The sequence below is a fragment of the Salmo salar genome, unplaced genomic scaffold (assembly GCF_905237065.1).
Source record: "Salmo salar unplaced genomic scaffold, Ssal_v3.1, whole genome shotgun sequence".
NCBI lineage: Eukaryota > Metazoa > Chordata > Actinopteri > Salmoniformes > Salmonidae > Salmo > Salmo salar.
The window spans coordinates 43687-56818 of record NW_025549241.1 but is presented as its reverse complement, the minus strand read 5'-3'; the positions used below and the strand labels follow the sequence as shown (position 1 = coordinate 56818).

The 13132-nt window shown below is 41.5% G+C and overlaps 1 protein-coding gene across 1 annotated transcript in view; it reads right to left on the bottom strand.

The window, feature by feature from the left end:
• Positions 1-5907: 5907 nt before the first annotated feature.
• The window catches only part of LOC106600064 (Fc receptor-like protein 5), a gene marked incomplete at its 5' end in the record, with an annotated part of 36607 nt that continues 29382 nt past the window's right edge, over positions 5908-13132 (bottom strand). The window contains one exon of the mRNA XM_045713131.1: positions 5908-5951. Coding sequence (XP_045569087.1) covers positions 5929-5951 — 23 coding nt within the window. The remainder of the gene's footprint in view (positions 5952-13132) is intronic.

Sequence of the window (13132 nt, the reverse complement as noted above, 5' to 3'; positions counted from 1 at the left end):
CTATTTTTGAGATGTGAGGTATCACGATCTCTTTCAAGTTTAATTCTACCCAACCTAGGTCGAAGCACAGACACGGTCTCAATGGAGATAGCTGAGCTGACTACACTGACTGTGCTAGTGGCAGACTCCACTAAGCTGGCAGGCTGGCTAACAGCCTGCTGCCTGGCCTGCACCCTATTTCATTGTGGAGCTAGAGGAGTTAAAGCCCTGTCTATGTTCGTAGATAAGATGAGAGCACCCCTTCAGCTAGGATGGAGTCCGTCGCTCCTCAACAGGCCAGAAAGTCCCAGAAAGAGGGGCCAATTATCTACAAATTCAAATTTGTAATACAAATTCTTTCTTTTGGGAGGGCCAAAAACAGTTTTCAACCAGCGATTGAGTTGTGAGACTCTGCTGTAGAGCTCATCACTCCCCCTAACTGGGAGGGGGCCAGAGACAATTACTCGATGCCGACACATCTTTCTAGCTGATTTACACGCTGAAGCTATGTTGTGCTTGGTGACCTCTGACTGTTTCATCCTAACATCGTTGGTGCCGACGTGGGATAACAATATCCCTATACTCTCTACACTCGCCAGTTTTAGCTTTAGCCAGCACCATCTTTAGATTAGCCTTAACGTCGGTAGCCCTGCCACCTGGTAAACAGTGTATGATCGCTGGATGATTCATTTTAAGTCTAATACTATGGGTAATGGAGTCGCCAATGACTAGGGTTTTCAATTTGTCAGAGCTAATGGTGGGAGGCTTTGGTGTCTCAGACCCTGTAACGGGAGGAGTAGAGACCAGAGAAGGCTCGGCCTCTGACTCACTCGCTGCTTAACCTGTTATGGATAGGGGCAGTATTTTCACGGCCGGATAAAAAACGCACCCGATTTAATCTGATTATTACTCCTGCACAGAAACTAGAATATGCATATAATTATTAGCTTTGGATAGAAAACACTCCAAAGTTTCTAAAACTTTTTGAATGGTGTCTGTGAGTATAACAGAACTCATTTGGCAGGCCAAAACATGAGAAGATTCTGTAAAGGAAGTACCCTGTCTGACCATTTCTTGGCCTTCTTGATCATCTCTATCCATTACAGGGGATCTCTGCTGTTATGTGACACTTCCTACGGCTCCCATAGGCTCTCAGAAGGTGGCAAAAAGCTGAATGGTGGCTTTGCAGGCCCTGGCGGATAAACACTAAGCGCATTTTGATAGTGGTCGATCAGAGAACAGAGACTGGAGGCGCGTGCACGAGGCGACCCTATGTCTTTGAACTAAAACAGGGTTTCCCGGTCGGAATATTATCGCTTTTTTACGAGAAAAATAGCATAAAAATTGATTTTAAACAGCGGTTGACATGCTTCGAAGTACGGTAATGGAATATTTTGAATTTTTTTGTCACGAAACGCGTCGGGCGCGTAACCCTTCCATCACCTTGGATAGTGTCTTGAACGCACGAACAAAACAGAGGATATTTGAACATAACTATGGATTATTTTGAACCAAACCAACATTTGTTATTGAAGTAGAAGTCCTGGGAGTGCATTCTGACGCAGAACAGCAAAAGTAATCAAACTTTTCTAATAGTAAATCTGACTTTGGTAGGGTCAAACTTGGTGGGTGTCAAAATAGCTAGCCTGTGATGGCGAGCTATCTACTCAGAATATTGCAAAATGTGCTTTCACCGAAAAGCTATTTTAAAATCAGACACCTCGATTGCATAAAGGAGTTCTGTATCTATAATTCTTAAAATAATTTATGTTTTTGTGAACGTTTATCGTGAGTAATTTAGTAAATTCACCGGAAGTGTTCGGTGGGAATGCTAGTTCTGAACGTCACATGCTAATGTAAAAGCTGGTTTTCGATATAAATATGAACTTGATTGAACAAAACATGCATGTATTGTATAACATAATGTCCTAGGGTTGTCATCTGATGAAGATCATCATAGGTTAGTGCTGCATTTAGCTGTGGTTTTGTTTTTTGTGACATTATATGCTAGCTTGAAAAATGGGTGTCTGATTATTTCTGGCTGGGTACTCTGCTGACATAATCTAATGTTTTGCTTTCGCTGTAAAAGCCTTTTTGAAATCGGACAGTGTGGTTAGATAAAGGAGAGTCTTGTCTTTAAAATGGTGTAAAATAGTCATATGTTTGAAAAATTGACGTTTTTGTATTTTTGAGGAATTTGTAATTCGCGCCACGCCTATCATTGGATATTGGAGCAGGTGTTCCGCTAGCGGAACGTCTAGATGTAAGAGTTAATGGGGAGAACCGGTTGAAAGTTTCTGTCGGCTGAATGAGTGACACCGGTTGAGCATTCCTACAGCATTTCCCTCCAGAAGCCTTGAGAAAGTTGTCCGGCTGCGGGGACTGTGCGAGGGATTTATACTGCTATCTGTACTTACTGGTTGCACAGACGCTGTTTCATCCTTTCCTACACTTACATTACCCTGGGCTTGCAGCACAGCTATCCTTGCGGTAAGACGATCGTTCTCCTGTATATTGTGAGTACAGCGACTGCAATTAGAAGGCATCATGTTAATGTTACTACTTAGCTTCGGCTGGTGGAGGTCCTGATGAACCACGTCCAGATAAAGCGTCTGGAGTGAAAAAAGTTGAAAGAAGAAAGGTAGAGCGAGGAAAAAACAAAAAATATAAACAGTAATTAAAATGTAAAAACTGTAATGTTGTCAGGTAGCAAAGTAAGGTTAGCAACAAAACGCACAGCAGCACGTTAAACAAGTCTACAAGCATTGACTGGAAGTTGTAAGTAAACACCCTGAGACATGTAAATTATGTCTCCATAATCTAGCATGGGTAGGATGGTCATCTGAATCAGGATTAGTTTGGCAGCTGGGGTGAAAGAGGAGCGATTACGATAGAGGAAACCAAGTCTAGATTTAACCTCTCTGGGCGTAACAGCCAGTTGAATCCTGTGGCGCGATTTTCAAAACCTTTGAAATGCTCTTACTTCAATTTCTCAAACATATGACTATTTTACAGCTATTTAAAGACAAGACTCTCGTTAATCTAACCACACTGTCCGATTTCAAAAAGGCTTTACAACGAAAGCAAAACATTAGATTATGTCAGCAGAGTACCAAGCCAGAAAGAATCAGACACCCATTTTTCAGGCTAGCATACAATGTCACAAAAACCCAGAAGACAGCTAAATGCAGCACTAACCTTTGATGATCTTCATCAGATGACAACCCTAGGACATTATGTTATACAATACATGCATGTTTTGTTCAATCAAGTTCTATTTATATCAAAAAACAGCTTTTTACATTAGCATGTGACGTTCAGAACTAGCATACCCCCGCAAACTTCCGGGGAATTCGCTAACAATTTACTAAATTACTCACGATAAACGTTCACAAAAAGCACAACAATTATTTTAAGAATTATAGATACAGAACTCCTCTATGCACTCGATATGACCGATTTTAAAATAGCTTTTGGTGAAAGCACATTTTGCAATATTCTAAGTACATAGCCCAGGCATCACGGGCTAGCTATTTAGACACCACCAAGTTTAGCACTCACCAATATCAGATTTACTATTATCAAAGTTTGATTACCTTTTGTTGTCTTCGTCAGAATGCACTCCCAGGACTGCTACTTCAATAACAAATGTTGGTTTGGTCCAAAATAATCCATCGTTATATCCGAATAGCGCGTTTTGTTCGTACGCGTCCCAGACACTATCTGAAATGGTAAATCAGGGTCGCGGGCGCAATTCGACAAAAAAATCGAAATATTCCATACCGTACTTCGAAGCATGTCAACCGCTGTTTAAAATCCATTTTTATGCCATTTTTCTTGTAAAAAGCGATAATATTCCGACCGGGAATGTCCATTTAGCTAAACAGAGGAAAGAAAACACAGCTTTCGGTCGACGCGGGCACGAGCCTGAGTCTCACAGTACTGTAACCAGCCACTACCCAAACGCGCTACTTTGTTTCAGCCAGAGCCTGCAAAGCCACGATTCTGCATTTTGCCGCCTTCTGAGAGCCTATGGCAGCCGTAGGAAGTGTCACGGGACAGCTAAGATCCTCACTCTTCAATAAACAGAGACAAGAAGAACGACACCTTGTCAGACAGGCCACTTCCTGCATGAAACCTTGTCAGGTTTTTGCCTGCCAAATGAGTTCTGTTATACTCACAGACACCATCCAAACAGTTTTAGAAACTTTAGGGTGTTTTTTATCCATATGTAATAAGTATATGCATATTCTAGTTACTGGGTAGGAGTGGTAACCAGATTAAATCGGGTACGTTTTTTATCCGGCGGTGTAAATACTGCCCCCTAGCCCTAACAGGTTAACTTTAGCCTGCAGCTTTGATATGTGCTTAGAGAAGGTCAGTGTGCCATCTAGACATACTTCCAAGTACTGGTATGAGGTGACTACTTCAAGCTCTAAACCCTCAGAAGTAGTAATCACAGCTGTGGGGAGAGGGACATTCTTCTTACCCAACCACATGACCTTCATTTTGGAGGTGTTCAGAACAAGGTTAAGGGTACAGAAAGCTTGTTGGACACTAAGAAACCTTTGTTGTAGAGCGTTTAACACAAAATCCAGGGAGGTGCCAGCTGAGTATAAGACTGTATCATCTGCATATAAATGGATGAGAGGCTTCCTGCTGCTTGAACTATGTTGTTGATGTAAATTGAGAAGAGCATGGGGCCTAGGATCAAGCCTTGGGGTACTCCATTGGTGACAGGCAATGGCTGAGACAGCAGATGTTCTGACTTCATACACTGCACTCTGAGAGAGGAAGCTAGCAAACCAGGCCAAAGACCCCTTAGAGACACCAATACATTTTTACATTTACATTTTAGTCATTCAGCAGACGCTCTTATCCAGAGCGACTTACAGTAGTGAATGCATACATTTCATTTCATGCATTTTTTTGTACTGCCCCCCCGTGGGAATCGAACCCACAACCCTGGCGTTGTGTGTCTAAAAACCTGTTTTCGCTTTGTCATTATGTGGTATAGTGTGTGGATTAATTCATTTTTGAAATATAATTTAACAAAATGTGAAAAAAGTGAATACTTTCCAAATGCACTGTATACTCAAGACCCTGGGGGCTGTAGGGGGAACCTGGAATGGAGTATTTAGAAGATACTCAAGGCCCTGGGGGCTGTAGGGGAAACCTGGAATGGAGTATTTAGAAGATACTCAAGGCCCTGGGGGCTGTAGGGGAAACCTGGAATGGAGTATTTAGAATATACATAAAGGGAAGTGAATGAAATTAAAAACTGAGTGGTTGTGATGTCATTCAGAACAGATTAAAAACAGGCTACATGATTGACGAAAATCATTTATTTAATTCTATATGCTACAAAGACAAAAGCAATATCTTACCAGGATGATTAATTGACAAATAATTGTTTTGCACAAAAATACCACAATAAAATAAAAGGCCAACATTGGTTTCATGTTTAAATCAAATAATGATAAACTACTATAGAGAACAAAATGGGAAAATAAAGTAAATCATTCTAATAATTGAATTCTCCTCTCCTGTATGTTTTCTAACTCTGTAACATGTAATGGTATAACATTATACTGAACCTGTAACAATAATGCCTGAACCACAACACCTATCATTTGATCTGTATAGACATGAAAAGTGAAGGCATTTACAATGTATCAACCATAATGCTATACAGTATATGACCAGTATATGACTGATGTTAAAGGACAGCTGCTGAATGAATAATACAACACACATTATATTAAAACACATTTCCAATCAGAATAATACATGTATCAGTTAATAGATCACATTTGATCAAATGCCACTATTGTTCCATCAGGTGGAGCTACAATGTAACAACATACAGCATTGTGACTCACAGTTCTATATTAGAATTCCATGAGTTCCATTCTGATGGTTGTTATGGGTGATCAGGTGATCTCAGCCTCACTCTTCTTCAACATGATCACCTGTTCAACACAGAAGTAGTTCATCAGTGTGGCCATGTATTTACTTATCCAATACAGAACCACTTACAAATGGAAATCATATCAGATGATTTACTAGTCAATCCTGTGCTACTTAGAATCCTATCAAATTATTTCCAATGAGGCTCCTGCTTATGTCCAGTTCTCCCTCATCAATATCAGGGCTATTTACTCCCTTATCAATACCTGGGCTACTTTTTTTATTTTATTTTTTATTTCACCTTAATTTAACCAGGTAGGCCAGTTGAGAACAAGTTCTCATTTACAACTGCGACCTGGCCAAGATAGAGCAAAGCAGTGTGACACAAACAACACAGAGTTACACATGGGATAAACAAACGTACAGTCAATGACACAATAGAAAAGTCTATATACAGTGTGTGCAAATGTAGTAAGATTAGGAAGGTAAGGCAATAAATAGGCCATAGTGGCGAAATAATTTCAATATAGCCATTAAACACTGGAGTGACAGATAGACTGGAGTGATAGATAGATAGAAGATGAATGTGCAAGTAGAGATACTGAGGTGCAAAGGAGCAAAAATAAATATGGGGATGAGGTAGTTGGGTGGGCCATTTACAGATGGGCTATGTACAGGTGCAATAAGGTAAGCTGCTTTGACAGCTGATGCTTAAAGTTAGTGAGGGAGATATGTCACCAGCTTCAGTGATTTTTTGCAATTCGTTCCAGTCATTGGCATCAGAGAACTGGAAGGAAAGGCGGTCAAAGGAGGAGTTGGCTTTGGGGATGACCAGTGAAATATACCTGCTGGAGCGCATGCTATGTGGGTGCTGCTATGGTGACCAGTGAGCTGAGATAAGGCGGGACTTTACCTAGCAAAGACTTATAGATTACCTGGAGCCAGTGGGTTTAGCGACGAATATGAAGCGAGGGCCAGCCAACAAGAGCATACAGGTCACAGTGGTGGGTAGTATATGGGGCTTTGGTGGCAAAACGGATGGCACTGTGATAGACTGCATCCAGTTTGCTGAGCAGAGTGTTGGAGGCTATTTTATAGATGACGTCGCCAAAGTCGAGGATCGGTAGGATGGTCAGTTTTACGAGGGTATGTTTGGCAACATGAGTGAAAGATGCTTTGTTGCGGATTGGAGATGCTTAATGTGAGTCTGGAAGCAGAATTTACAGTTTAACCAGACACTTAAGTATTTGTAGTTATCCATATATTCTAAGTCAGAGCCGTCCAGAGTAGTGATGCTGGACTTGCGGGCAGGTGCGGGCAGTGATCGGTTGAATAGCATGCATTTAGTTTTACTTGCATTTTAGAGCAGTTGGAGACCACGGAAGGAGACTTGTATGGCATTGAAGGTTAGTTAATTAACCTCTATGGGACCGGCGGGACGAATTCGTCCCACCTACGTAACAGCCACTGCCATCCTGTGGCGCGATTTTCTAAATCTTCAAAATCATATTACTTCAATTTCTCAAACATATGACTATTTTACAGCCATTTAAAGATAAGACTCTCGTTAATCTAACCACACTGTCCGATTTCAAAAAGGCTTTACAACGAAAGCAAAACATTAGATTATGTCAGCAGAGTACCAAGCCAGAAATAATCAGACACCCATTTTTCAAGCCAGCATATAATGTCACCAAAACCCAGAAGACAGCTAAATGCAGCACTCACCTTTGATGATCTTCATCAGATGACAACCCTAGGACATTATGTTATACAATACATGCATGTTTTGTTCAATCAAGTTCATATTTATATCAAAACCAGCTTTTTACATTAGCATGTGACGTTCAGAACTAGCATACCCCCGCAAACTTACGGGGAATTCGCTAACATTTTACTAAATTACTCACGATAAACGTTCACAAAAAGCATAACAATTATTTTAAGAATTATAGATACAGACCTCCTCTATGCACTCGATATGTCCGATTTTAAAATAGCTTTTGGTGAAAGCACATTTTGCAATATTCTCAGTAGATAGCCCAGGCATCACGGGCTCGCTTATTTAGACACCCGGCAAGTTTAGCACTCACCATAATCATATTTACTATTATAAAAATGTCATTACCTTTTGTTGTCTTCGTCAGAATGCACACCCAGGACGTCTACTTCAATAACAAATGTTGGTTTGGTCCAAAATAATCCATCGTTATATCCGAATAGCGGCGTTTTGTTCGTGCGTTCCAGACACTATCCGAAATAGTAAAGAAGTGTCGCGCGCTTGGCGCAATTCCTGACAATAAAATTCAAAGTATTCCATTGCCGTACGTGGAAGCATGTCAACCGCTGTTTAAAATCAATTTTTACGTCATTTTTCTCGTAGAAAAGCGCTAAAATTCCGACAGGAATCTCCTTTTCGGCAAACAGAGAAAAAAAATCCCAAAGGCGGGGGCGGTCGGGGTCACGCGCATAAGCTAGTGTCTCTTGATGGGCCACTTGAGAAAGGCGATAATGTGTTTCAGCCTGGGGCTGGAATGACGACATTCTCTTTTTTCCCGGGCTATGAGAGCCTATGGACGACGTGGGAAGTGTCACGTTAGAGCAGAGATCCTTAGTAAATGATAGAGATGGCAAAGAAGTTCCAGAAATGGTCAGACAGGCCACTTCCTGTAAAGGAATCTCTCAGGTTTTGACCTGCCATTTGAGTTCTGTTATACTCACAGACACCATTCAAACAGTTTTAGAAAATTTAGGGTGTTTTCTATCCATATGTAATAAGTATATGCATATTCTAGTTACTGAGTAGGAGTGGTAACCAGATTAAATCGGGTATGTTTTTTATCCAGCCGTGTCAATGCTGCCCCCTAGCCCTAACAGGTTAACACAGTGTCCAAAGAAGGCCCAGAGGTGTACAGAATGGTGTCGTCTGCGTAGAAGTGAATCAGAGAATCACCAGCAGCAAGAGCGACATCATTGATATATACAGAGAAGAGAGTTGGCCCGAGAATTGAACCCTGTGGCACCCATATAGAGACTGCCAGAGGTCCAGACAACAGGCCCTACAATTTGACACACTGAACTCTATCAGATAAGTAGTTGGTGAACCAGGCGAGGCAATCATTTGAAAAACAAAGGCTGTTGAGTCTGCCAATAAGAATGCGGTGATCGACAGAGTTGAAAGCCTTGGCCAGGTCGATGAATACGGCTGCACAGTAATGTCTCTTATCGATGGTGGTTATGATATTGTTTAGGACCTTGAGCGTGGCTGAGGTGCACCCATGACCAGCTCGGAAACCAGATTGCATAGCGGAGAAGGTATGGTGGGATTCGAAATGGTCAGTAATCTGTTTGTTAATGTGGCTTTCGAAGAGCTTAGAAAGGCAGGGTAGGATATATATAGGTCTGTAGCAGTTTGGGTCTAGAGTGTCACCCCCTTTGAAGAGGGGTATGACCGCGGCAGCTTTCCAATCTTTGGGAATCCCAGACGAAATGAAAGAGAGGTTGAACAGGCTAGTAACAGGGGTTGCTACAATTTCGACAGATCTTTTTAGAAAGAGCATCCAAATTGTCTAGCCCGGCTGATTTGTAGGGGTCCAGATTTTGCAGCTCTTTCAGAACATCAGCTATCTGGATTTGGGTGAAGGAGAAACGGTGGGTGCTTGGGTGGGTTCCCGGATGAGGGTGCCGGGCAGTTGACCTGGGTAGGGGAAGCCAAGTGGAAAGCATGGCCAGCCGTGAGAAATGCTTATTGAAATTCTCAATTATAGTGGATTTATCGGTGGTAACAGTGGGCAGCTGGGAGGAGGTGCTCTTATTCTCCATGGACTTCACAGTGTCCCAGAACTTTTTTGAGTTTGTGCTACAGGATGCAAATTTCTGTTTGAAAAAGCTAGCCTCAGCTTTCCTAACTGCCTGTGTATATTGGGTTCTAACTTCCCTGAAAAGTTGCATATCACGGGGGCTATTCGATGCTAATGCAGAACGCCACAGGATGTTTTGTGCTGGTCAAGGGCAGACAGGTCTGGAGTGAACCAAGGGCTATATCTATTCCTGGTAAAAAATTGAATGGAGCATGCTTATTTAAGATTGTGAGGAAGGCACTTTTAAAGAATAGCCAGGCATCCTCTACTGATGGGATGAGGTCAATATCCTTCCAGGATACCCCGGCCAGGTTGATTAGAAAGGCCTGCTCGCTGAAGTGTTTTAGGGAGTGTTTGACAGTGATGAGGGTGGTCGTTTGACTGCGGACCCATTACAGACGCAGGCAATGAGGCAATGATTGCTGAGATCTTAGTTGAAAACAGCAGAGGTGTATTTGGAGGGAGAGTTAGTTAGAATGATATCTATGAGGATGCCTGTGTCTACGGATTTGGGGTTGAACCTGGTAGGTTCATTGATCATTTGTGTGAGATTGAGGGCATCAAGCTAAGATTGTAAAATGGCCGAGGTGTTAACCTCTCTGGGCCAGTGGGACGCTTGCGTCCCACCTAGTCAACAGCTAGTGGAATCCCGTGGCGCGATATTCAAATACCTTAGAAATGCTATTGCTTCAATTTCTCAAACATATTACTATTTTACACCATTTTAAAGACAAGACACTCGTTAACCTCTCTAGGCTAGGCGGGACGAATTCGTCCCACCTACGTAACAGCCATGGCTATCCTGTGGCGCGATTTTCAAAACCTTAAAAATCCTATTACTTCAATTTCTCAAACATATGACTATTTTACAGCCATTTAAAGATAAGACTCTCGTTAATCTAACCACACTGTCCGATTTCAAAAAGGCTTTACAACGAAAGCAAAACATTAGATTATGTCAGCAGAGTACCCAGCCAGAAATAATCAGACACCCATTTTTCAAGCTAGCATATAATGTCACAAAAACCAAAACCACAGCTAAATGCAGCACTAACCTTTGATGATCTTCATCAGATGACACTCCTAGGACATTATGTTATACAATACATGCATGTTTTGTTCAATCAAGTTCATATTTATATCAAAAACCAGCTTTTTACATTAGCATGTGACTAGCATGTGACTAGCATTCCCACCGAATACTTCCGGTGAATTTACTAAATTACTCACGATAAACGTTCACAAAAAACATAACAATTATTTTAAGAATTATCGATACAGACCTCCTTTATGCAATCGCGGTGTCCGATTTTAAAATAGCTTTTCGGTGAAAGCACATTTTGCAATATTCTGAGTAGATAGCCCGGCCATCACAGGCTAGCTATTTTGACACCCACTAAGTTTGGTACTCAGATTTACTGTAAGAAAATTTGGATTATCTTTGCTGTTCTTCGTCAGAATGCACTCCCAGGACTTCTACTTCAACAACAAATGTTGGTTTGGTTCCAAATAATCCATAGTTATATCCAAATAGCGGCGTTTTGTTCGTGCGTTCAAGACACTATCCGAAGGGTAAAGAAGGGTGACGCGCCCGGCGCGTTTTGTGACAAAAAATTCAAAATATTCCATTACCGAACTTCAAAGCATGTGAAACGCTGTTTAAAATCAATTTTTATGCTATTTTTCTCATAAAAAAGCGATAATATTCCGACCGGGAGTCGTTGTTTTCGTTCAAAGACTGAAAACGTAAACATGGAGTCGTCTCGTGCACGCGCGCACCAGTCTCATGGTTCTCAGATCGACCACTTACCAAATGCGCTACTGTTTTTCAGCCATGGCCTGCAAAGTCATCATTCAACGTTCTGGCGCCTTCTGAGAGCCTATGGGAGCCTTAGAAAATGTCACGTTATGCCAGAGATCCCCTGTTTTGGATAGAGATGACAAAGAAGGCCAAGAAATGGTCCAAGAGGGCGCTTCCTGTTTGGAATCTTCTCAGGTTTTGGCCTGCCAAATGAGTTATGTTATACTCACAGACACCATTCAAACAGTTTTAGAAACTTTAGGGTGGTTCTATCCAAATCAAACAATTATATGCATATTCTAGTTACTGGGCAGGAGTAGTAACCAGATTAAATCGGGTACGTTTTTTGCAAATACTGCCCCCTATCCCCAACAGGTTAACCTCTTGTCGTTCGCCTAGGATAGGGGGCGCTACAGCGATTTTTGAAAAAATGTGTGCCCATTTTAAACGGCCTCCTACTCAAACTCAGAAGCTAGGATATGCATATAATTAACCTGTTATGGCTAGGGGGCAGTATTTTCACGGCTGGATAAAAAACGTACCCGATTTAATCTGGTTACCACTCCTACCCAGTAACTAGAATATGCATATACTTATTACATATGGATAGAAAACACCCTAAACTTTCTAAAACTGTTTGAATGGTGTCTGTGAGTATAACAGAACTCATTTGGCAGGCAAAAAACTGAGAAGGTTTCATGCAGGAAGTGGCCTGTCTGACAAGGTGTCGTTCTTCTTGTCTCTGTGTATTGAAGAGTGAGGATCTTAGCTGTCCCGTAACACTTCCTACGGCTGCCATAGGGTCTCAGAAGGAGGTAAAAAGCTGAATCGTGGCTTTGCAGGCTCTGGCTGAAAAAAAGTAGCGCGTTTGGGTAGTGGCTGGTTACAGTACTGTGAGACTCAGGCTCGTGCCCGCGTCGACCGAAAGCTTTGTTTACTTTCCTCTGTTTAGCTAAATGGACATTCCCGGTCGGAATATTATCGCTTTTTTACGAGAAAAATTGCATAAAAATGGATTTTAAACAGCGGTTGACATGCTTCGAAGTACGGTAATGGAATATTTAGATTTTTTTTGTCACGAATTGCGCCATGCGCGCGACCCTTATTTACCCTTTCAGATAGTGTCTGGAACGCAACGAACAAAACGCCGCAATTTGGATATAACGATGGATTATTTTGGACCAAACCAACATTTGTTATTGAAGTAGCAGACCTGGGAGTGCATTCTGACGAAGACAACAAAAGGTAATCAAACTTTTATAATAGTAAATCTGATATTGGTGAGTGCTAAACTTGCCGGGTGTCTAAATAGCTAGCCCTGTGATGCCGGGCTATGTACTTAGAATATTGCAAAATGTGCTTTCACCAAAAAGCTATTTTAAAATCGGACATATCGAGTGCATAGAGGAGTTCTGTATCTATAATTCTTAAAATAATTGTTATGCTTTTTGTGAACGTTTATCGTGAGTAATTTAGGAAATTGTTAGCAAATTCCTCCGGAAGTTTGCGGGGGTATGCTAGTTCTGAACGTCACATGCTAATGTAAAAAGTTGTTTTTTGATATAAATATGAACTTGATTGA